Raw genomic sequence first — 25,667 nt, 5'->3', positions numbered from 1 at the left:
ACATTTATTTTTAAGTGAATGAAGTACAGGAAAAACAAGTTACTTAAATCTTTTAGGTTCAGTTATTTATCACCAAACGTTGTTAGATAAATTGAGGGAATCATTTACATCATCATTTACATTTGAACTGTAAACAGCTACAAAGAATGGTGGTTTGGATACCTAGCCGCGGGTTAAATTGTATTACTGTCTGTTAAACCAATACATATTGAGCTGCTACTGTGTGTTCAGAAGCAAACACCTGTTGCTCCCCATTTTGAAAACTTTTGGCCAATCACAGTTATCTCGTGATGTTATCACCTGTTTTTGTCATGCCTCGATGCTCAGCAGACGGAGCATTTATGGCGCATGCGTAATTTCTAAAGTTCCTTGGGAGTGGAATGATTTAGACGAGTACACTGCTAGCGAAGCAGAATGTACTAAGAGACGAGAAAAGAGAGATCTAAGATATCAGTTCAGTTAATTGATGATGCGAACTTCACCAAGGAAACTGTTGCAAGGGGCAACTGGAGTAGTATTCCTCATGTTCTACACAACTCTTTTAATTTTCTGGGACCATCGAGACTCGTCAATGCCTACTCCTCTTAGGGACCAATTCAAAGCTGCCGGTGAGGAAGAACAGCCCCTGGGATTTCAGGAGCGGGCACCTCGCTCCTTATCAGAGTCCGATTATCCTGTGGATGAACCAGGCTTTGATAACCGTACTTCTAATATAACTATTAACCGGGACTCGAACACTAACACAGTCGCTGTAAACGCATTTCGTAAAAAGATTGTGAATAATGTTGATCTCAAAGATGTCTTCATTTCAATTAAAACAACGAAAAGTTTTCACCAGTCACGGCTAATCTGGATATTTAAGACTTGGTTCGTACTAGCTAAAGAACAGGTACGAAGTTTAGTCATCTGTTATTTTCGTTGTGCGAAACCTTTAAAAAAACAATAATAATAGAATTGGGTAAGGTTAGAATAAACGATAAATTTTGGATTATGGCTTTGTTATGGAAATAGCTACAATACAGCAGTTTGTTTAGTTATATTAAATTATAACCGTAGAGTGATACCGTAACTTTTTTTAGTCTTAAGGTTTACCTATATTATAACTAAATGTTTTATATAACTTTTTAAACCTTAATTCCTCACTAAATGTTTACCCATGTAATTATACTTTCCTTAAATAATTTACATGGTGGACAATATATTAGAACCTTGTAATTTTATGTCAACACACAGATTACATTTGCTCAATTGTTTTACGTCATATCTCCATGTAGAACTGACTTGCATGTAATTGTTTTTCGATTTTAATGAAAACATCTTATATTACTATAAATATTTAAATATTTTCTAAGATACTTATTTAATAGGTTTGTTTAAAGGTTGTAATGCGACAGTTGTTTTTGTAAAAGGAAGAGTAAAAAAGCACAATTATCAAGCACTTTGTGCCATCACTATACCATGATAATATTTAATCCTTTATAATTACAGCACATCTTAGCCACAGTACCATGATAATATCCTTTATAATTACAGCACATCCTAGCCACAGTACCATGATAATATTTAATCCTTTATAATTACAGCACATCTTAGCCACAGTATCATGATAATATTTAATCCTTTATAATTACAGCACATCTTAGCCACAGTATCGTGATAATATTTAATCTTTTATAATTACAGCATATCATTAGCTATAGTATCATCATAACATTCAGTTCTTTCTAGCATATCATTACAATTTCAACAAACGTGGAAAAAAACACAAGAAACGTCAAACAGGAAGGAAACGGAAAATAAAGCAACCAAGAAAATGAAAGAACTAGAGGAACGAGCAGCCACGTAGCTAAACTCATATACTTCATAAATAAGTTTTTAATATTGAAAGAGTTATTGGTAAGAGAAGATCCATCACAGTGCGTAACACGAGGAGACATAGAGGTCGCTTTCTACACTGTTTTCTCACGGCCATTAAGATCTATCTCCATGACCCTTGCCAAGAAAGGAAGAAATCAAGCCCGTGAAGACAGAACTGAAGATAGATGTTCGGTTCCGTGGGAGAACTCACGACACGAGAAAGAGATGGCGAAATACGTTCACACGGGGTCATTAGGTAGATAGTTTTATATGATGGACTTTTAGCTACCCCTTGTGGCTTTAAAACTGTTTGAAATCCGAACTAACTACTCAACGATGATCGACTCAACATCGAATAGTCCTAAAAACCGTTTGAAAATCAACTGTGCCAAATTATTTGTAATATTACACGAGTCGTTTAAAAGTAACGTACAAAAGACCTACTATTAGTTCAGGTAACAACATGTGATGCTTAAGACAAAGAAGTGTTTTGTTTTTAATAAGACCAACCACGAGAAGAATCTTTTTATAAGTGTAGTCTTCAACACTAACCAAATCATTCAACATGTTTTGTAACTAAGTGCAGTTTTCGATACTAATCAAATCCATCAATTTATTTTGTAACTAAGTGCATTCTTTACTACCAACCAAACCCTTCAGCTTATTTTGTAACTAAGTATATTTTTCGATACTAATCAAATCCATCAATTTATTTTGTAAATAAGTGCATTTCTCGCTACTAATCGAATCATTCAGCATATTTTGTAAGTAAGTATAGTCTCGATACTAACCAAATCCTTCAGCTTGTTTTGTAACTAACTGCAGTCTTCGACACTAACCAAATCCCTTAATTTATTTCGTAACTAAAGTCATACCCAGGCAGTTGTTTCACTTTGCCGTTTTAAATCACTTCAGCTCGTTTCACTGTTTCATTTTAAAGAATACTCTACTTTACGTTGCCATTCTAATTGTTTATTTTACGTTAGTTTCCTAATTATTTATTTTTACTATTTCACTGCAACGGTTATGAATAAACAACGAGCGCACGTTTGCCCTGCCATAGAGCTCTGGCAAGCCGTGTATCAAAACAAAAAATATTCCCCACACTGTAATCTAAAGGCGCGTTATAATAGTTTTTACAGTCAATAATGCCTTAACTGAGTGGTGTATGATAGGGACTGCAGACTAACCAGCAGTCTAAAAGTATGCCCGACGGCAGACAACCTTAGTTACCTTTACATAAATGCAAATATAGATGAACAACCATCTCCCAGTGGCAAGTTTCTTTCTTACACACCCAATAAAAAACAAGAAAAAATGTCTTTATATTTCTCTACTTATCTGCATCTTGAGTCTGGAAGACGTTAAGTAAAATGAAAGAAAACACCCTTAGGGGAGTTTTATGTGTTCCTGTGGTAGTGAAAGGGTTAAAAAACGTTTCTGGCACTTGCTAGTTTCTCGTGCTTGTCTTCATTTTTGGTTCCTCGACCGTTGCACGTATTTACTCTTTGCTTGTTACTTTTCTTCATCAGTTTACATAACCTTTCGCATTAAACTTTCGTTTATCTCTTATGTTAGTTCACCCTACAAAAAATCGTGGGCTATGTAATGAATTATCTTTTCTTGTCTGCTTCTTGCTATGTAATTTATAATAATGTTTTTACACAGACATATTTTCAGTTATATTCAAGTGCTCTGGAATTGTCTATCCCGCTATCATGGATTCAATTCCTCTTTGTGAACACAGCAGATAGTCCGATGTTGCTTTTCTATAATAAAAAACGCATACACAATTGTTTATTGTGGTTGAAATATGACCGAGGAATAATTTATTTTAAGACGAAGTAATTGAGGTGAAAATATTACAATAAAATAAACATGCCTTCGAAACTTCAAGAAAATAATATCTGAATTTTCATATTTCCTACGTATGAAATATCTAGAACAAAACTACGATCTAGGTTTAGTTTAGCGTTTACTGACATAAATTGTACAGTATTCACAAATATTTGTTTCTTTTTTAAACGCATACCTACACAATGATCTACTGCGCTATGTCATGTCCATAAAATCTGATTAAATATCAGCCAGATCGCTAACTATGCCCGACGAGCCCCAATAATGGTTCAGCACCTCTTCAGCATTGGATAGAGGAAATATGATGTGTTAACATATTCTGCTTTATTTTCACACATGAGTTCGTGAAATTATTTATGAAGTTACTAATTATTCGATATGTTTACTTACTTAATTAACAGGACTTTCGAATATAGAAATGTCCATCGTTTAGCATTTATTACCCACGTCTGATGAGTACTTGTACAAATAAAAGTTTTATTAATACCCTCACATCTTTGTCGCAAATGTGATGAAACTGATGGAGTGCAATCAGTTTAAATATGTTTATTGGCTCTGTAACGTATTAATTTAAATTTATCTGACTAATATTAAATGCTATCAGCAGAGTGAAATAAGAGTAATGTTATAATATGTGTTGTCATACTTAAATAAACAAACATGTACAAGTACTGTCACAGCGCCCTCTTTTGTAAAAGCTAAGAGGGATTAGAGACGATAAGGGTTATGTTTTATAGTATTATTCAAGTGTTTTCAGGATAAGCCTACAATTTTGATAAATGTACAAGTAACCTTAACGTGAAATGGTTACACTTATGACTAGAGTATATGGATGTGTAAGTCAGTCTTAAAACCAGGTGAATACATTGTTAGTCTATACACCTGGTAACCTTAATAGATTTACTGATCCTGAGCCACATGACCCATTTGTTTTCAGTGGGTGGTGCGTAAGTTGCGCGTATTTTTGCAAAGATTATCGTCACGCGTCATACTATATAGTAATAGTTTCCGCAAATAAGTTTTCTAGCCTATGACGTCAAACTCTGCTCTATGTGATACGTGACACTCTGGAATGGCACACCTGCTTTGATTGACAGATACACAGAAAACGAGCAAGCACGTCCCCATCGTTATCTCTGAATGTAAGCTTTTATTTTGCACGCGCGATTTCCTATTTTCTCTCACTTCTTGAAAACTTATTCCATAACAAACATACAAATCAGAAAATATTGTTTCAACTAGCTTTCGTCTTTTAATCCGTAAATGTGAGGTGTCCAACTTCTATGCAAACCTTAAAAGAATCAAAACTTATTACAAAATATGATAAATTTGATATGCTCGTACTATCAGTTTTCCTTTATAGTTTTAGTATGCGAAGTGTCCCTTCAAACCATTCACTTAAAGTAAAGAGAAGCAGTACCAAGATAACTAGTATTAAAGCAAGATTAAAGGACTAGGTTTATACAGAATAAAAAAAAATGTGATTTCAGAGGCTATTGGAATATTCAAAGAGCGCAGATACCTAGTTGGTTTGCACCAAAGGAAAAGAATATGATTTGTCTTAACAATATAGAAGTAACATTATTTAAATATCATACAAAATATCACATTAAATATAGAATAATTAACTTTTATTTATGTAAAAAATCACCTATTTCTTTAACATTAAATTTATTTTGAAATATATTTACACACACAAATGTATGCGTTAACAACACACGTGTTTCCACCCCAGTGACTCAGCAGTTAACTCTAAGTTATTATAACGCTAAAATTCTGGGATCAATCCCTGCGGTACCTATAGTGTAGCTAACCTGTTGTGGACTCTTGGGCTAAAGAAAACAGACAAGACATATGTATTACGTACTTCAAAGTAGAGAAGCCTCACTAAAGCGCATCCTTTCGCCGCGCAGCGTTGTTCATATTGAGCCCCAAAACGCAAGAAAATATGTTCGCATATCTGTTGAAAACAACAGACACGAACTCTTTTGGCAGGAATAATATTCTGCATATGTTCACAAAGTTTCGTCAAAATTCGATTATTTTTGAATGATTTACAGAACAAAAATTGTGTTAAAAATCGGTCCTCATTTTAACAGCTATGAATTTTTTTAATATTCGTGGCCCTAAACTCTGACCTTTACCCTCCAGAAACGAATAACTTCTAAATCAGGTCATATCCCAAATGTATTCAGCCGTTTTTGAGAAATTATACTAACAAACAAAACACACACATAAGGATAAAAACATAACCTCTGTCACCTTAACCAAAATAAATATAGGAATGAAAACATAACCTCCGGTGGCAAAGATAATTAAGGCTCTCTTTCGAGCTTACCCGTGGTGGGCAGAGCACAGATAGCCCATTGTGTAGCTTTGTGCTTAATTCAAAACAACAACAACAACAACTTTCGAGCTTTCGGAACGTTTGAATTGTAAATACCGCAAGAAATACTTACATGTTTAAGGTGTAATACGAACTTAGAAAAGGATTTGTGGTACATCATAAGTGTATCTACTTTTCACAAACAAACAACTCGAGAGACAAAGCTTTACGATCAGATCACAAGGATGCTTTGAAAGGTGTGTTAACTACTATAAGACGCTGAAATTTGACTTGAACTTTGTTGAGATATCCCAGTTTCAAACAAGTACTGTGTGTAACTTTAGATCTGGATGTGTGAAAATTAGCTATAATATAACATCACTCTAAATGTATACAACCATTGGACTTAAATATTTATATTTAATATTGTTGGATGACTTTTCTGATTGTACTTTACCTAGGATTAAGTTTGTGTACCACGTTAACAAACTTCTAACTAGAAATGTAAATATTTCCTTTTTTCAGTATAACAGTTTAAACTTCAAACAAGTCTAACTTCTGTGTGGTTGTCAGTTCGTTAGATAACCCGTAAACATCAGTATCCAATAATGAGATTAAAAGCATCCTATAGTAACTTAGGTTATATGTGAGTGTTGATAGCTTAACCATAAGAAAGAAATTTTAATAATATTTTACTCTTTTCGAAGGTGCACACGATTGCACCCCTTTTAATAAAGTATACATATCATATTTAAAACTTTCAAATACCAACACATCATATCCAACCTAAATTTTAACGCTTTCAAATAACTATATGCATGCAACAAAACTTTAATCCTTTTGAATTAATACACACACATCAAAACAACAATTAGCTTTAATCTTGTTAAAAGAACGTACAAGCCTTATCACGCCAAAACTAAGTTTCATACATTTCATACGTATATGAAACCTAGTTTTGATTTCACTCCATTAATTAATGGGTTAAGGTTTAGTTCTGATTTATGATCAGAACTTTTCTTTGATCAAAAATTAATGATAATTAACAATATTTTAACTCTGTGGCCTCTGTCGGTGATATCGGATACTATTGTTTGGGTGTTCACGATTGCCACCAAACCTTTCGCCATTACTAAAAAAAATTTTATTCCACTTAAATCGCAATGAATGTAAATAAATTCACCTAAAATTCTGCGCTTGGACAAACTATATATTCAAAGAGAAACCATGAAGTATGCACAACCTGAGTAACCTGAGAAACCATAAAGAAAAAACAGCTTTTTAAATGGTTCATGACACCTAGTTCCAGTATAGCTAAATAACTTAAGTGTGTCGTCTTTTCAACGTCTTCTGTAAAGCATTGTCGCTTACATGAACTGAAAAATATTGAATGATCAAGGAAATGTTTAAACTAAACTAAGAAATGTACTACTGTCTTCCAATATCGAAATTATAAATTGATTAACCACAAGTAATCATAACAATAAACTAGAAGGACACTCAGTAGAAGAGTATACCTACATCGTGTAGCGTTCATCGTATTCGGCTCTCAAAAATGTGAAAATCTATGTGTCTGTCGTTACCAACAGTGTTTTGACTTTTCGCGCAAAACTACACTTGAGCTATCTGCGCTTGTCGTCCCTAATTTAGCAGTGTAAGACTAGAAGGAAGACAACTAGTCATCACCACCTACCATGAACTCTTGGGCTACTATTTTACCAACGAATAGTAGAATTGACCACAACATTATAACGCCCCTACAGCTGAAAGTGCAAGCATATTTGGTGTGATGGGGATTCGAACCCGCAACCCTCTGATTACGAGTCGAGCACCTTAACAACCTGGCCATGCAGGGCCCGTTATCAATAGACACAAATCATTTTTGGTAAGACAATGAGGAATAACATTGTACATATGTCCATCAACTTTCACGAAAAGCCAATCATTTTTAAATTATAGAGCAAAACAGTATGAAAAATCGGTCCTCGTGTTAAAAGATAGCATTTTTTCTTTTCTTTTTTTTGAATATTAGTGATCTTGATCATCCAAAAAATCTAATCACTTTTAAGTCGGGTTATAATAGTCCAAATGAATAAGAACTTTCGTCCTAATTCATTGAACCGTTATCTAGAAAATATGCTGGCTAACATACATACACGCTGGATGAAACATAACTTCAGTGGGAGAGTTAATTCATACACTGAAACCGCCATGGAAGTGCTGAAATTCACACGAAATCCATGTGTTAAGTGTAGAAAAGTATAGAAGATCTCAGTGACCAGTGATCAGATTTGTTGTTGTCACTCTGTGAAGCTACACAACTATCTGCACTCTGTCCACCGCAGGGGATATCCAGCGCAAGCTATTACCATCTTAAGTTCGGAAACATACCGCTCCGATCAGGAAACTAAAGTAAAATATTTGTTAGTCAGCTTTGTTAGTACAGTGTACAAAGTATAAGCAACTTATTAATTTGTTGTGTATTTTTTATTTAGCGCAAAGCTACCCAACCGACTGTCGCTTTCTGTCTATCGCAGAGACTCAAGCTCCAGACTTTAACGTTATAAGTCCATAAAATTTCTGATAACCAACCCACCAGAGAACAATTAACAGGAGAAAGATACGCTGGTGTCAAATAGTTTACAGAGACATAACAAATGTGTTGTAACATATTGTAATCATTATTAGCAGTACCAGCAATTGTGTGATCTCCGCTACAGGCTATGTATGGGAAGACACGTTTCAGTAAGTTTCCCATGGGGATGCGAAGGTCAACCCCCAAACCATGTCCTTCAGCCACGCGACATACATGTGATGCTCTCTCATCAATGTTAACCCCCTTTAACTTCCTCCCCTATACTCCGTTATCGTTTATCAGGAGAAACTGATTTCAATGACGCTTCTACTTCGTGCTGTTGCATACACAATTTAAGTTCTTTGTTTCAGCACGTGTTGCACTGAAAAACTCCCTATAAAAATAAGATGGCGTCTTTCAATCCGCTGTGTTGTCGAGGTGATTTGGCTCATAACAACACGATTTTCCACTACGGTCTCTTGCCGGAAGTAAGTAGAACCAAAGAGTCTTTAAGACTATTTGAAGTGAGAACGTAATGTTTGACAGAGACTAGGACAGCAGAAGTGGAGAGGAGAGAAAGGTTAGTTAAGGATGATAAAGTATTTAACACAGACTCAGCTGTCTCAAACATATCTTTCTTACTGGAATCATCAAATGCACATGTTTACGGTCGCCATTCATTTGTAACTTCTACGTTTACTAAACATAACTAAAACGTCTTGTCAGCAGGTGGCACTAGCGTGGGAGATAACTTGTAAACCACTGTGTTCCCACGGTTTGAGTGTACTTGTACTATTTTATTTTTGTAATAGTTGCTTTTTTTACAATACTGTGCCCTTCTTTCGCTTAATTCTACACACACGAAGATGAAGTTATGTTTTGAATTTTACCTAGGTTGAAAATAATCCTCAAGTTTCTAAGTGTATAATCGCAATATGCTATTATTACTGATAAGTGACTTTTTTTTGCTTGTCATTGTAGAGAACACTGGGGAAAGTGTTACCATATTCAGAACAAAGAAACCAAATCTACCGTTTAACCATCTTCTATTATGTAGCAAGCACTATGTATAAATTGGACTGAAAAGTATCAAATGATGAAGTTGTTGTTAAGTGTTTTCTATTTTCTTTCAGTTTAGACATTATAAGCTGATTAAAGTTATTGTCATTATAAACATTGTAATTTTTTCCCCTGTAGTTTGGATTGGTACAAAAACTGCATGTTTCGGAATATGCGCAGTGTTCTGCGTTTAATTACAAAAAATAAACTTTGGTCAACATCATAGCACTTCTTTTATCAACAGGTTCATTAAACTCGTTTGCAAACAGAACAAAGAGTCACGTGCTATGACTCTTTATCGAGGAACCCGAAACTTATTTTTCAAACACCAACAAGACAATAATAGATAACCACGTCCGAACAGGTTGTTTCTTACAAACCTAGTTTTTATAACTGTTATACGATCATAGTTTAATCTTATAGAAAGCATAGAATTAACACAACTATGTGTGAAAGAAAGGGCATGTTTAATAGAGAAGAAGAAGAAAAATCAAGTCTTATATTTTCAATCAGTACAACACTGACGTCTAAAAAAAGCTTACTGTCTTACAATCACCTTACTGTTATAAACTTTTCTCTTGGCGGTGAAAAGCTCGTCAAATATCTACAAACTTTCTTAAAGTCGAAGTAAGCTCTGCAGCTGCGTACTTGAAGTTTTTCTTTGAGTGTGAGTCAGATAGGTTTTGTGAGGCCAAGCGTTAGTCCATCGAACATCATGAGCTCTGCTTTGTCCGCTCTGGACCCATGTTTTACGTGTTTGACAAGTCGAGCAGAAAAGCGCGGGTCGAGAGTTCTTCACAAAGAAATAAATCGAAGAGCCCATGAAGGGGAATGACAACTATTGTTAGAACAAGAGCAAAGGAAGCAAGACCGGCTGGTGACTAACTGATGGGCAAAAGGAACGTTAAGCTTTCGTGGTAACATATTGTCGACGCCACGTTCACGGTGTTCAGTCGTCTGCAGGTACTAGCTGAATAGAGGGATTAACAGAGGCAGTAATCATTGTAGCGGGGGTTAAGAAACTGTGAGAAAGTGTTATAGCCCTAGTAACTAGTATACTGATATGCTAAGTATCCCTAGTTTGATCTTGTAACATACAACGAGCAGGGCCTAGTCTAGGAAGAAATGGTTGACTCAGCGGTCAAAAATAGTCTATATATATGTGTGTGTTATGGTACAGAGCAAAACAGTGACGTCAAATTGAACGCTAATAGTTGTGTAGGCTGGTTCTGGACGTTTATCCAACAAGTTGGATTTATGTATGTATTAGTTGTATTTTTAACATTTAACACTTAAATAAGTGGTTTCCCAGGTCCTTCCATACCTTAACTATCGGAAATCATTAAGTATTACAGGAGACAACTTGAAAAATACAAACTTTTTGAATCATACATACTGCCTCGTAAACTACATATAGCTGAAATTATTGTAAAACATACACACAATATTCGCTTGGAAACGTATATATCTTGAAACACTTAATTAATACAACTTACTGGTTCTTATTTGTTTGTTTTTGAATTTCGCACAAAGCTACTCGGGGGCTATCTGTGCTAGCCGTCCCTAAATTAGCAGTGTAAGACTAGAGGGAAGGCAGCTAGTCATCACCACCCACCGCCAACTCTTGGACTACCCTTTTACCAACGAATAGTGGGATTGACCGTCACATTATAACGCCCCCATGGCTGAAAGGGCGAGCATGTTTGGCGCGACGGAGATGCGAACCCGCGACCCTCAGATTACGAGTCGCACGACTTAATACGCTTGGCTATGCCGGGCCCTTACTGGTTCTAAATATTCTGAATATATGAGACATATATATATATATACTTATATAGATAAAATGTTTCAAGTTTTTATTTGGTTTAATTATCTCTGATTGTTATTTCTTTTTCGTTTCTTTTTTTCCCTTCATATAATAACCACTTTATTGAATTTGTTTTGCTTACGTAAAATGATAACAAATAAAGTACAAGACGTTAACTAAGAGCCCGAATAGCAATATACCACTTCCTGAATCCTCTAGTGGACTATCAGGTTACTAGTGGCTTGAAAAACAGAATTTTTAGCATGAGAGAGGGCAACTGAACCATTCAACTTTGTACGAAAGCCTTCCTTAATGTCTTATTTCCCAAATAATTTGTTTTAAATTATTTTATTCGTTTATAACCAATTTTATTATTTTATTTTATTTTTTCAGACATATTTCTTCACGGATGGTGACGATCCAGACATTCAGTCTAAAACAGGTGAGAATTTTTTTTTTTCCATTCCGGTAACGAGTAGTAGGTCTTCTGAGAACGACTAGTCCATTCCTGTGTTGTTCGTTGACTACTGAACAATCTTGAAGCTAATGTTACTTATACTGACAATTGTCTACCGATTCACAATTGTCAAACAACAATGGTCAAATGTTAAACTCGGCAAAACATGAGTTAATTAAGCTGATAATTACTGGATGCTTTTGTGTAGTTTTTCTATGTTGCTAGGATTTTATATAATATATCCATTTCTTTGTGTTTCACAGGTGGTCATCTCGTTAATACAAACTGCTCCTCGTCTCATAATCGGTAAGTCTGCTAAACTTTTACTTTAACTCTTGTATATAATGTGTACAATTTTAGCAGAGTATGTTAATATAAATGTCTGTAACGGAACTATCGCTCTAATATTATCGTGCTATTAATAGTGTCGATTGAGAGTTCACACATCGTTCTTACTTGTAACTGAGACTTAATGGCTTAACAGATATCATATTACTAGCCACGAAAAAAAAATCACTGAAAATTGGACTACGACCTTTTACGCATTATAATTTATTTCGGATGAGTCACCGATTTATTATGCTACGTACGTTACGTTACGTATTACTATTTCAAATAATCGGAAATTTAAATTTAAATTCAAAAGCTAATTAAATGTTAATATGTATCAAATTTATATTTGCCAACAAGATTGATAAACACAATATCTTTCTTAATACAAACGTATTGTAATATACAAACAACAATACAATTTATAATAACAGTTATTACAAATAATGATTTATATATAACAGTTTTACGAACTTACAAACAATACTGGATTTTTTATCCAGTCTAGAACGAATATTTTATCGACGATCCAGGCCCACGATGAGTAAATTAATTCTGACTAGATATTGTAACACTTCGCTTAAGCTAGCTAGCTCAGTTGGTCTAACACCGCTTAGAAGCTGACTTTTACCGACGAAGATATTTCTTGTCCTCGTAGAAATACTAACGTCCAAAGTTTATTCACTGAAGTTAAAGGGATTGTAATGTTCGAAATCTATATACTTTCCTGGTCAAATTTTGTAGCTTTCCGATTAATAAGCGTTAACTACAATTACAGGTCTAGAGACTTATAGCATACTGGTTGTAGCTGATAAACAATAATAACTGGCTGCTTTTATACGAATCACGTGGTATTCTCGAACGTTTAACACTGTTGAAAAACACGTAAACCACATACTGTTGATTCTTGCTCTCTAGAATCTTATAAAAATTTAAAGAACAGGCGGGACTTGCGTAATACCCATCCAACAATATTTGTCACATGCGCAAAAAAACTATACAGAAACAAACGTAAGTATTAAAATAAACGTATAACGATAGATCCGTTACAAGCCTAAAGTAAAATATCATCTTTTAAGTATATTGACGGGTATTTCAATACCCGTGGTGAGCAAAGCACAGATAGCCCATTGTGTAGCTTTGTGCTTAACTTGAAAAAACAACAACAAACATTTCAGTATTAATGAAAATGTTCTGTCTTTTGGTTTCAGAGTTAATAGATATTATCTTAGCTTTTATTTTAATAGTCTATTTGTATAGAAATAACCAGATTAATTACTCTCTGTTAATCCTAGGAAATCCTTATGTTGCAAGATGTCTGTTGAATTCGACAGGTTCCTGGAAAGCCAGAAGAAGTAAGTTTATAAAATACGTTTTTGTAGTAATCACACTATGTAACAATTTTTTTACTTTTTCTTGTTCCTGGGCAGAAGTGTTATTTCCCAATTGCTTATGCCTAAAGTAAATGGAAAAGACCTATTTTTCTCCTCAAACTTTGCTTTTGTGACCAAGAAGCGTATAACGAAAACATGATGGGAGACTATATTTGAGGGCTGATATGTGAAAGTGATTTACATTACAGTCGCAAATCTCGAAAAACTACTCACTTCTAAACATTTATGAAAAGTAGAAATGAAATTTTATTTCATTTCATGAATATGCAAACTGTTTTCTCAAACATATAATACCGAATAGCTGCTTTGGTCTTTGTGTAAAGCGATTTAACAAACTGCAATAGCTCCAAGCACTATTCTCATAAATATAATAAATTTCGATCTTTGATAATTTTGAACTACTAGAATCGCGAAACAGTTATTTTTTTATTCAGTGAACGAATCCTGACATTTAGCATAACATATACATGAAAAATTTAATTATGTAACGTTGTTCTTTCAACATTACTACAACATATAAAAAGAAGTAAAAAGTATCCGGCAGGTGGAGCTCGGTAATGTTGATATCCCCACCCTTCATGAATGACAGGAAAGGAATACTGGGGATCCTGAAACTGTTATTCACAGGAAGGCATGTGTAATTACCCCCCTATTGTGGCATTGCACCATTTTCTATCCATTGGAGTAATATTATTATATCATACGAATCATCATCCATTTTACGAAACTGCGTTAAATGTGGTGAAGTTAGTTCTTGAAATAACTTTCTAAATATTACTTTAACGTAAATTCGCAGTTAATAAAACTAATCTGGTGTGTTTTTTGTTTGTTTGTTTTTTAATATTTGAACTTTCAATATTCCATATCAAACCAAGAAAGCAGTATTCATTCTTTTGAAGTATCTAAAGTGCGATAAGGAGGAGATACGTGCCCGGTTAAGACGTTTGACTCGTAATTCGAGGGTCGTGGGTTCGAATCCCGGTCGCACCAAACATGCTCGCCCTTTCAGTCGTGGGGGCATTATAATGTGACGGTCAGTCCCACTATTCGTTGGTAAAAGAGTAGCCTAAGAGTTGGCGGTGGGTGATGATGACTAGCTGCCTTCTCTCTAGTCTTACACTGCTAAATTAGGGACGGCTAGTGCATATAGCCCTCGTGTAGATTTGCGCGAAATTCAAAAACAAACAAACAAACAAACAAAGAACGAGATATGATTCTTATGTGACAAATGCTTTAATTATATCTATTGATTATTTCAAAAATATGACATTATAATGGACTGTGTCAAATAAAATAACTTAATAACTATTAATTTATAATGGTTTCGGCCTAGTTATTAAAAACCTTTGGCTAAATTAACTATAACATAGGAAATTCGCAAAATATTAATGTATATCTGTGTAAAAAAAACATAAAACAATGTTAAGGTTTTTTAACGTTTAAAGACAAGAGAATATAAAATAGCAGCATCTGCGACCTTTGTTATATATATGTATATATTTACTCATTTCAAATAAATAGGCCAGAAATGTATAAATAGAGCGGTCAAATAAAACCAAAATATACATTACACAATGTGGCTGGTAGGTTGTATTCTAGTAGAAAGAGGTATCTGCCACATAGGTTTAGGTATTATAGAGGAGATTATTAGAGGAGGAAACAGAAGAATGATTTTCTACTGTTTATCCATTTTAATAGGTTAAGCACGGTTTCATAACGGGCACTGATTTAAATAATTTACTTCTTTTATAGACTGAAAATAGAATACTATTTTTTTTAAAACGTGAAGGAGGGCTTATGCCGCTTTCTCTCAAGCCTTCCTTGTTAAACCTCAAGAGAGTTACGCTATTTGATTTTGGCCGTATCAACTGTTTATCTGTGTAAACACACATGCCTCTCTAGCTGTATATATATAAAATTATCAAAACCTCCAAATTATCAAAATGATAATTTCTTTATCATTTACTTTGGTTTACTTCACCGCTTTTTCTTTACAGACAAAACAGAGCTACGCAAACCACTGTTGGTACAACATTCTCAGATTCCAAAGATGACAAATCTGTGGAAATCTCAGATTTCCTAGAGATGACAAAGAAGATTCCCTGCAGCCCTCCGGCGGTGCGTAGCAGTAGATTTTCCCCATACAAGCTTTTTTTTAGAGTTCTCCAACACATTTTTCATTTTTTGTGGCTACTATCAAATTACAAGAATTTAAGGGGGGGGGAGAAACCCACAACAAAGCTAGGAGTTCTCAGTAAGTTCTCTTACCACATTAACACTGGTGGTTCAGTTCCCGTCGGTGAACACAGCCAATAGTTCCCCGTGGCGTTACTCTGTTATATACAAACAATTTTTTTTTATTTAATATATCAAATGAAATAAAGTCATAATAACTGACTGCCAGATCTTTGAACACTTTCCATATTCCCATCTTACTTTGTATAAAATTATAGTCACTAACTGTTAGATATTAGTCGCTTAGAGAAATCATAGTTTTTCAATGCTCACAGTTTACATTGTTGATCAGTCCATAATGTAATTGAAAAAAAATATGTTGGAGGAACTAAGAGTATATACTACTCAGATAAACCTAATCATAAGAATTAATCATTTCAGGTGGTTCTGCCACTTTGATGATGACAACTATGTCAATGTCCCTAGACTGGTAAAACTGCTCCAGATGTACAACCCTCAGGAAGACTGGTATCTGGGAAAACCCAGCATCAGAGCACCGCTGGAGATACTAAGCCGTGAAAACACACAGGTATTAAATAAACATTTACTTGTTGATTGTTGTTGGTAAGAAAAAGAAAAGTTGAGAGACGAAATGAAATTTGAAGAAACATGAAAAACTGTCTAGTTTGTGCTGATGTTGGTTTAAGATTTTAAAACTCTATCTCAGTGGTTCTCAACTATTTTCCCCTTCATGAATATATTCAGGAGCCAGAACTCCCACACTCAAATCGATTTAGCTACGAAAGCTCTTACTACAGTAGATAATAACGACACTGACATAAATATGCAAGTTAGTGTAAATTTTAAACGAAACATTAGTTTTATTTTATGAATATAGTATCATTTCTTTATTCAACCTTAATATGAGCTACTTTCAGAATGCTCGTGAACCAAACACAGGTTGAGAATCACAGCTATAGCTTATGCATCTATTTTTTTCTTTCAGCTTTTTCACGTGTTATTTCCGCGCGACACCTTATTTAGCTGATATTGTTTTATTATCTAGAGCTAAATATCAAAACATATTCATTTAATAAGCGTCTAATTATCAATATTAACCCAATTTATGTAAACTGTAATGTTTCGTGTCGAGATCAGCTCATAGAAAATCTCTCCACCAGGAAAATCGCAATGTTACAGGACAACCTTTAAATGTGCCTTGCTTTCTTGCTTTAAAAACTGGAAAGCTAATATTGCTTTTTAAAAATGTATAATCGCAAATCCAATTGTAGTATCATATTTATTCCAATAATCACCTGGCACTAAATTGCTACTAGGAATTCTGAGTAACAGCGAACTACACACTGCTGTGTTTTCTTCAAAGAACATGAAGAAAAGAAAAAAGAGCTCTTGTTAAACCTCAGGAGAGAAGATAGTTCTTAATAAACCATTCGTCCCTGTAATTGGTCACTTCCTCCAGCTAACGCTATTACGATGAATACTTAACTGTGTGACACGAACTTAACTTACACAAATGTCAGGGAGAGCAGAGGAAGAAGACAATTAGTGGCACAGTGTAAAGCGGTCTGACACAAAAGAAAGGAAATCTCTCATTAAAATACCTTCAGAATTATTGGCACATGTCAGGTTGGAGAAACGACGATTTTTGTGGACCTCGTTGCATGGACTTTAAATTTTTTTGTTAAGTAAACATGGGACATTTGTTTTGTTTGTTTGAAATTAAACACAAAGTTACACAATGGGAATCTGAACTCTACTCCTCCAGTTTCTAGTGTTGTAAGTCCATAGAAGTACCGCTGTGCTAGTGGAAGGTTAACGATCGCAAATCATTCTTAGGTTGTAATAGTAACCTAAACAAAGTACTCGTCCGTACTAATAATAACAAATGAATCTCTACAATATTTATATGTGTGCTAGTAATAACATTAACCTAAACACGGCCATTAAAATATTTGCAGGAGCTATTAATAACCCATATATGGCCCTAAAATATTTGTGGGAGTTATTAATAACAATAAACCCAATGAAATTTTATGAAATTAGTCAATGTTACCAATGTTCGATGCGATATTATTTATTGTTTTTCTAGACTACTCAGTATTTAACGATACAGTATAATTTTGTGTACATTTTTCATTTTAGTGATATCACGTTGTCTTTTTATTTAACATTTAAGAAGTACTTATTATTATTTTAATTTGAAATGTTTGAGCCTCTGGTTCGTAAATGTTCGAGAATATAACATTTTAAGTTGAAATACTCCCGAATCTGACCGTTCTATTCTTTCTCGAAGTGAAGATATCTTCTTTCATGAAACTCCATAACAGATGCGTAGACACCATACTCGTTTTACTGCCTATATTTATCACCGCTTTCTGACTATAAATCGTGGGGAAGATACGTAACATTTTCCTCACGTCACAAAATGCATATTGAGGATGTTACTGTCACTGCACGTGATTTATCACTATCATTTATATATTTGCCTTGTTTATTCTTCCCCCATATCTTATACTGTTCATGCCCTTCAATTTCGGAGGATGTTCAAAAGGTGAGAAAATACTGTCGGCCTTACTAAATTATTTGCTATAAATGAGTTTAACTATCGATGAGGTCCATTAAGTTTCAGGCTGACAGTGCCCTAGCTTATAGAAGTGGTCAGTTGCACTTCATTAACTCATATTATGGTTTATGTAACAGCGGCTGCCAAAATATTGTGCAAAAACGCGAGAACATGTAATGAGTCCCACGAAACATGGAAAAATAAAACAGTGCTTCTATACTTCGTACTTAAAGAAATGTTCTATATGTGTTTTCTTTATGTTTTGCAAAGATTTAGGTTAATTTATCTGCTTTTTTAACATTGTAGACTGGTATTATAAACTCTTAACAGAATTTATCAAATCTTCATAATGTTATATAAGTATGTATAGATATTGTAGTCCAAATTCCTTCATTATTGTATTCATAACTAAGCTATGTTCCATAATCATAATTATAACTCCAAGATGGTAATACGAGTGTTACAGCTTTTGAAGTAGATTTATTTAACAGTGTTTGTGGTTTTTACATTATTCAAGGAACGAAATAAAATAACCAGAACAAAAAATAACACCTTATATCTGTACATTATTATATCTGTATTAATGTTCTGGTTATGTGTATTGGTGAATGTTGATCAGTATAATGAAGTGAAACATAACTTAGTATCTTCGAATGTTTTTATATAAAGCCACATCTTTGTTCTTTGTTTTGTTGCTGTGATAAAAAATTTAAAAAAATGTTTACAAGTGTAATTCTTATAGATACTTCTAATGATTTCAGCAAAAAATCGCCTTTTGGTTTGCTACTGGGGGCGCTGGATTTTGTATAAGTAAAGCCCTTGCTTTAAAAATGATGCCAATTGCAAGGTAAGCAAACATTTTCAGTATTTTTTTTTTTTTTTGCCTACTTTAACATTCCATGATAACAACTAGTTTGAGGTTTTGCAGAAAAAAAATAGATATACGATAAGTGCACACGTATATCATATTTCTTAGTTAGTCAGGAATTGTGAAATACATGTTGGTTCTTATGCCACACCAAGAAGAAAGAAAAAGGTTGCACGAAAAGTTCGTAACCTGCGCTGGTTTCCTATTGAACTTGTATAGTTTACAGTCTTGACACTCCCAGGAGAAAATCACTGGCTGAGTAAAGACATTTTACTACTGAGTCGAGCAGCTGACTGAAACCTGTATTTAACTCATTCCTTCATTTTTTAAGTATTAATAACGAGTTGAAGATCGTGAATCATGACTATTAAGTATGGAACCCGCATTTATTATAAAGATGTCCAAATTATTGAAAAAAATTGATAAGTTTAGCATCTATGTGGTATATATTGTAGACAGTCTAACGGCTACAATACACAATTTTAAAACAGGGGAAGGGGAGTCAAGAGGGATACGAAAAACGGTGTTCTCGTCTGGCAGCTGTTGTCTGGACGTTCGGTTTCAGACACTTCAGCTCGACCTATACCATTATAAATTCACCGCAGGGGGTTATTCCTATACAGGCGTATATAGATGTATGCATTCTTTGTTTTTTTCTTTCTTTTTTTCCTCGGAACCACTATTTTGAAGCGTTCTTTCATTTATACAAGAGTGTGACATAGTTTCCAGAGATATTTGAGAAAGGAATATTATGATATAAAATATCGTATATATGATATTTTTATAAAGTAAATGAATCTCAACAAGGCATAAACTTGTAGTTTCTAAGTGTGCTACTATTATTATTGAACTTTTTATCATGGACCACCGTTAGAGATTACTGTAAGATTTCTACACTCATTGTTAAAGAATACCTTGTTTTACTTAGTAAGTAGAGATGCGTTTTCATGCGTAGAAAATAACGGAATGTTTTATTTTTAATTTCCATGATGAGGAAATGTAGCACTGATTTCATGTGGTGTTTTTGGTTGTTGTTGTTATTTGTTTATTTGTTTTTGGAATAATATGAAAAGGGTAAACTGTTCTCGTGATCCAGGTTATGCATAAATCAAGGCCTAACAATGAAATTAATGTGTTGTTTTTGTTGATTCTTTAGCAGTTTGACGAAATCTACAAGTTAATAAAAAATCGTATTAATATTTCTTATAGCTGTTTTTCTTTTTCTATAATATTTAGAAAAGTTTATTTATATATCTTTAGTGGAGGAAAATTCATGAGTGTTTGTGAGAAAATAAGACTACCAGATGATGTCTCAGTGGGCTATATTATCGGTAGGTTAATTGTTTTCTTTTGAAGCACGGTTCGTGTTTGTCTTTTAAGAAATGTTGTAAAAATACATCACCAACATCAAATACAACTCTGTTCCCAAGTGTAGTTCTAACCGTACTCCTTCATTGTTCTATGCCATTGTTTATTAGATTAGCGGTGTAGTATGTTACACGTAAACCATTTATACAATCGACGAGATAAAAGTCCAAGTTTATTTAAAGGCCTTTCTCATACCCTATAAATTTGAAATGACACTTTAATGCCCTAGCCAACATCTTTCATCTCAAACAGATGACATCCGCCTTGACTACCAGAAATGATAATGAATAAACCTACTTATCCAGCCAGGTGGAACTATAGACAATGAGGGAGCTCTAAGCAAAACAATATAAAATAAGGGTGATAAGGAGGAGCAAAGGGGAAAGAAAGTTATATCAGAGTCTCCCTGGTGGCACAAATACTCATTATTTCTGCCAAGTGTTTTCATCTCATCGACAAAGAATAGATTTATATAGCCCACGAACAGAAATTATAATCCAAAATCTACGTGACAAATGTTAATAATATGAAATTATTCATTTGAACAGTGCTCTAGGTAACTGAAAAGCTAAAAAGCTTTGGTACACCAACCTTATTTAACAATGTGGAATACAATATAAATCATTATTACGTTAATATATTGCTTTCACTTAGTCCAGGGTAACTGATGAATATGTGCCATTAAAGAAATAAACCATTACATTTTTTGACACGATTTCCAACATTTTAATGTGATATGTGTGTTTTGGTTTTTGGTTAAGTTTATAATTCATTAAATTTAAATTTTGTATTACTCAAACAGTATAAATTTTATAGCTGGTTTAAATTATCTGTGAGATATGATATACAAAACAAACACAAGATTGTTAATGAAAATCAAACCTTTTCCTTTCAGAGCACGTTTTAAGGAAGAAACTAACCGTCGTGGAACATTTTCATTCTCATCTAGAAACGATGAAGTTCATCAAGTCAAGCAGTTTCTCTGATCAAGTAAGAGTGCCAAAACTTCTGCTGTAGATCCGATCAGGTGCTAGAATATCCATGAGGCGATAGTTTCTTCGGGAACGTTTCTTTTTTGTTGTACTTTTATTATATTTCAAACAATGTAATAAGCTTTCATAGTCTTACTATATTTGTTGATAAATATATACGCGGTGACTTAGATAAGAAAAACGAAAAAAGTGCAAATAATTATATTTGGACATTGTTAAGTTGTCGCTAAGCCTTATTGTCAGAACTGTCATGGAAACATCGGACTATGTCTGCAAAACAACAGATAAAGTAAACACAGATAATTTATGGATTGCGTAACGTTTTGTAATATTTTTACTAGACGCTATCTTCACCTTAAAGAACTTTATTTGTTACATAGGAAAGAAGGGACGGTGTTTCTTTATAAAATATTTGTATTAAAACATTTATCGTTACTCATACACAGTTTCTGTCTAACAAGAACTGATAATTTATTTTACACCTGACACTGTCTATAACCGTATACAATACTCTCTATGTTTTCCTGTATTCAACCCATAACATCTGTCCATAACTGTTCACAATGTAGGTAAACTTTCATGATTAATTATATAAACCAAAAAGTAGTTATTTTACTGCATTCGTGATTAATTATACACCACAGACAACTTGTCCCTGAATTTTAGCGGTTTGAGAAAATTCCACCTCTAATCAGTATCCTTGAACATGAGTAATTTAATAAAAATAAAAATAAAACAAGACTAGCCTTCTTTCAGTAATGGAGTACTACATTAGAAGTACCAGTGATACAAATTCGTCAAATCCTATAGAGATACAGATTCACTGTGATGAGCAAAAGACAAATAAAAACACCACACATAAGTAGGCATAATTAAGTTTCTCAAGTGATATGAAAAACCTTAGATATGAAAAACCTAACAAAAACACATGTTAAAAACTTTGATATAATTTAAATAATTATATAATACTATGAACACTAAATTAGGAAATCCGCTAATATTATGTAGACTGATGCTAGAGCAGATTGAACGGATAAATATAGTCTAACATGTTATATGACTTTATTAGTGTTATAATAAATAAATGTTAATAAGGTAGGGTTAAACGTTCGAATAAATTGCTCTAAATACCTTGAATTAGATGACATTCAGTCTTTATAGTAACACTTTTTATTCTTAAGAAAACCTCAGCTTAGAGCCCGAAACGTCATCTCACTGAAGAAGCAACATAGGAGCATTCCATTAAATTTTTTAACTACACAGGATATAAATGCCTACAGTTTCAATAGAACAAAAATATTAATACTTAAATATGATTATAATAAAAGTGTTTCATGCGTATAAATTATATTTTAAGGTGCTAATGTTTTTTAATTATTTGTATCTTGGAAATATCTGTAACACTTATAAGGGTTTAAATCACAAACAAGAAGAGGTGTTCTATATGAATGGTATCCTTCTTTCTTCTTTAGATAACTTTCAGTTATTCGAAATTTGGAAGTGAGATGAACGTTTTAACAATTGAAGGCTTTGACCTGAAGATAGACCCAACAAGGCAAGAATGATGTTACAGCATAATTTTAAATCATAAACTTATGCTTTAATAATTGGGGTTTTAAATAGTTTCTTAGTTTGAACCACTAGTTTGATTTTTTTTTCCTTTAAATAATAACATTCTATTTTGATGAAGCTAGATTTTACACCAATTTCTTGGAATGTTTGTTTATACTTAATTTACAAGTAACTAATTAATATATGTAATATCTGTTTTAATAGACACGAATGACGTAAAATAGTCTACTAAAGTGAGACATACTACTCAGATTTTATAAATATGTATATATATTTCCTGGCTCTAATAAATAAGTATAGTTTTAGAAACATACAGAAATCAGTGTATGAACAGATAAGCAAGACTAGTAAACTGTTAAGATATTGCTATAAATAGAAAACATCAAACAAATGTGGACTGTGATTTAACTTAAGCTAATGTCCGTTTCCGACGTGAATTTATAGGTTTATCTCACTTCACTGCCACTTGTTCCCAAGTTTTGATTTTTGCCCACCATGAAATAACATCAACTTAATCAACTCATCATAAGATAGTTTCATTCAACAAGCTAGAGGGCGCTTCACGGACAGGTGGCGCTTGTTGGTTTTGCGCAATAAAGTGTGAAGGTGAGTTTATTATTAACTTAACTATTATGTATTGTCAACAGATATCCAACGAAAAACATCATCATTTTTGTATAAATGTGTTTTTTTTCACTTTTTTTGGGCCATAACTTAATCGTGCTTGAAATAATATACTGTATAATTTTTGTTTGCTTTTCGCTGTTAAGATACCTTTGTAGTGCTTCGTAAGTCAAAGTAACTAGCTTTTTCTATCTATAAGCAAAAAAGGAAAATAAATTACTATTAAAGTCATGGTGTATTATTTTATATTCGTTCTTTGAAACTCAAGGATCACTAAGCTTTTTCACTTGACTTCATAACTCAGCTAGTTTTAAAATAAATGGAGTTTTTTTAAGTTTTGGAACATTTTTATATTACACTCTTGGTTTCAATTTCAAAACTATAGAAGAGATTTGGAAGTAACTTGAATTTTCTATCATGTTTAAAGGTTCCTTATACCATTTAAAATATATACTTCGAATTATAAAATATAATAACAAAATAATCAGAGTTGATTTTGTATTCATTTTAAATTATTCATATTTATTTTTAATTTTACAGGTTTCTTTCGGTAGTTCATTTACCTCAAGTACTATTTTTGTTACCCAAATTTAGAAGATATTTACATGATAAAAATTGGTCAAATGCAAGAGTAAAGGCAATCTGAATACTAAGATATTATGTATGTTGTTTCAGCTTTTTTCAAAGTGGAACGTGTGGAGTATTTTGATATTTTCTTCTTTTATTTAGGCGTAAATAGGATGCGAAACCGTATTAGTAGAAGACAGTACAACAAAAAGAGGCGCTGGAACTAGTTTTAAGGAATATTCTTTATTCAGCTTAGTTTCATGAGGTATTTTTCATGAGTATTTAGTTCTTTGTTGGCTTGATTTTGTTTTTCGGGAGAGAGCTTAAGAGTTTTCAAACACAACGAACTAACTGATATATTCAGTCTAAAAATATTGTAGCACTCAAATTCAATCAAAGAAATGTGATTTAATATAAAAAACATAATACTCACTGATTATTTGGTTCGTTCACTTTCTGTTATTTTATATATCTGTTTTGTAACGGCAAAGATAAGTTTAGAACTTTGTAAAAGGAAAATTTAAAATAACATAAACACACTAGATTAACTTTCTATTCGTATTTAATTATTGCGATCTCGTGCATCTCATTACATGAAGATTCCTGAAATTTTAACGATATTGGAAAGAAAATTCACACTGTATATTATTTCAGCCTTACAAATATATCTGACTGATAAATCTAATGCCAGTCATATACATTACAGGTTGCAAGAGCCAAATGCAATTTAAATCATTTGTGCTTGAGAAGCTGTTGGACAGTGATAATAAGAAAACAGTCAAATGCTGCCGGTTTTCCTTTGTTGGTGAAGGTTCTTATGTGCATTCTCCTCCGTGACACTTCCCATTATATAAATATCTCCTTGCCGTTACTTATGCACTTTTACGTGAAAAGAAATAACCTGTATTTTGTATAATTGATATCCAAAATGTATCATAAAAAGCGTTTTTACTAGTATCTGCACTTCCCTTAAAATTAACCATTTCAAAAGCCTGAAACAAATAATAACTTGTTTGTATATAAACTGATGTTCGATTTTTGCATATAGATATCAAGTTGCAGTATAAACATTTTTAAGGCGTCTAGTTATTCAGAACGTAGCTTAACCTAAAATGTCATATATATATATATACCTAATAATATTTTTATATAAAGAAACTGTATTCTTGTTTTTATTTCTTTATGAGTGTAAAATACATTTTAGTGTATTATTTATATTTCAGCAATAAAACATTACTGTAGCTTGATAAAGAAA

The 25,667-nt window shown here is 33.2% G+C and overlaps 1 protein-coding gene across 1 annotated transcript; it reads left to right on the top strand.

Moving 5' to 3' along the window:
* The first annotated feature begins 364 nt into the window (after window positions 1-364).
* Window positions 365-25,667, top strand: LOC143232766 (fringe glycosyltransferase-like). Its single transcript, XM_076468589.1, has 12 exons — window positions 365-889; window positions 11,875-11,923; window positions 12,202-12,244; window positions 13,564-13,623; window positions 16,279-16,426; window positions 19,183-19,268; window positions 20,550-20,620; window positions 21,553-21,647; window positions 23,122-23,204; window positions 23,666-23,827; window positions 24,575-24,677; window positions 25,119-25,667. The coding sequence occupies exons 1-10, from the start codon at window positions 467-469 to the stop codon at window positions 23,718-23,720; spliced, it is 1,113 nt and encodes a 370-aa protein (XP_076324704.1). The 5' UTR covers window positions 365-466; the 3' UTR covers window positions 23,721-23,827; window positions 24,575-24,677; window positions 25,119-25,667.

Source organism: Tachypleus tridentatus, chromosome 11 (assembly GCF_004210375.1).
Source record: "Tachypleus tridentatus isolate NWPU-2018 chromosome 11, ASM421037v1, whole genome shotgun sequence".
NCBI lineage: Eukaryota > Metazoa > Arthropoda > Merostomata > Xiphosura > Limulidae > Tachypleus > Tachypleus tridentatus.
The sequence above is the reverse complement of the archived record's forward strand: the minus strand, read 5'-3'. Positions and strand labels throughout refer to the sequence as shown.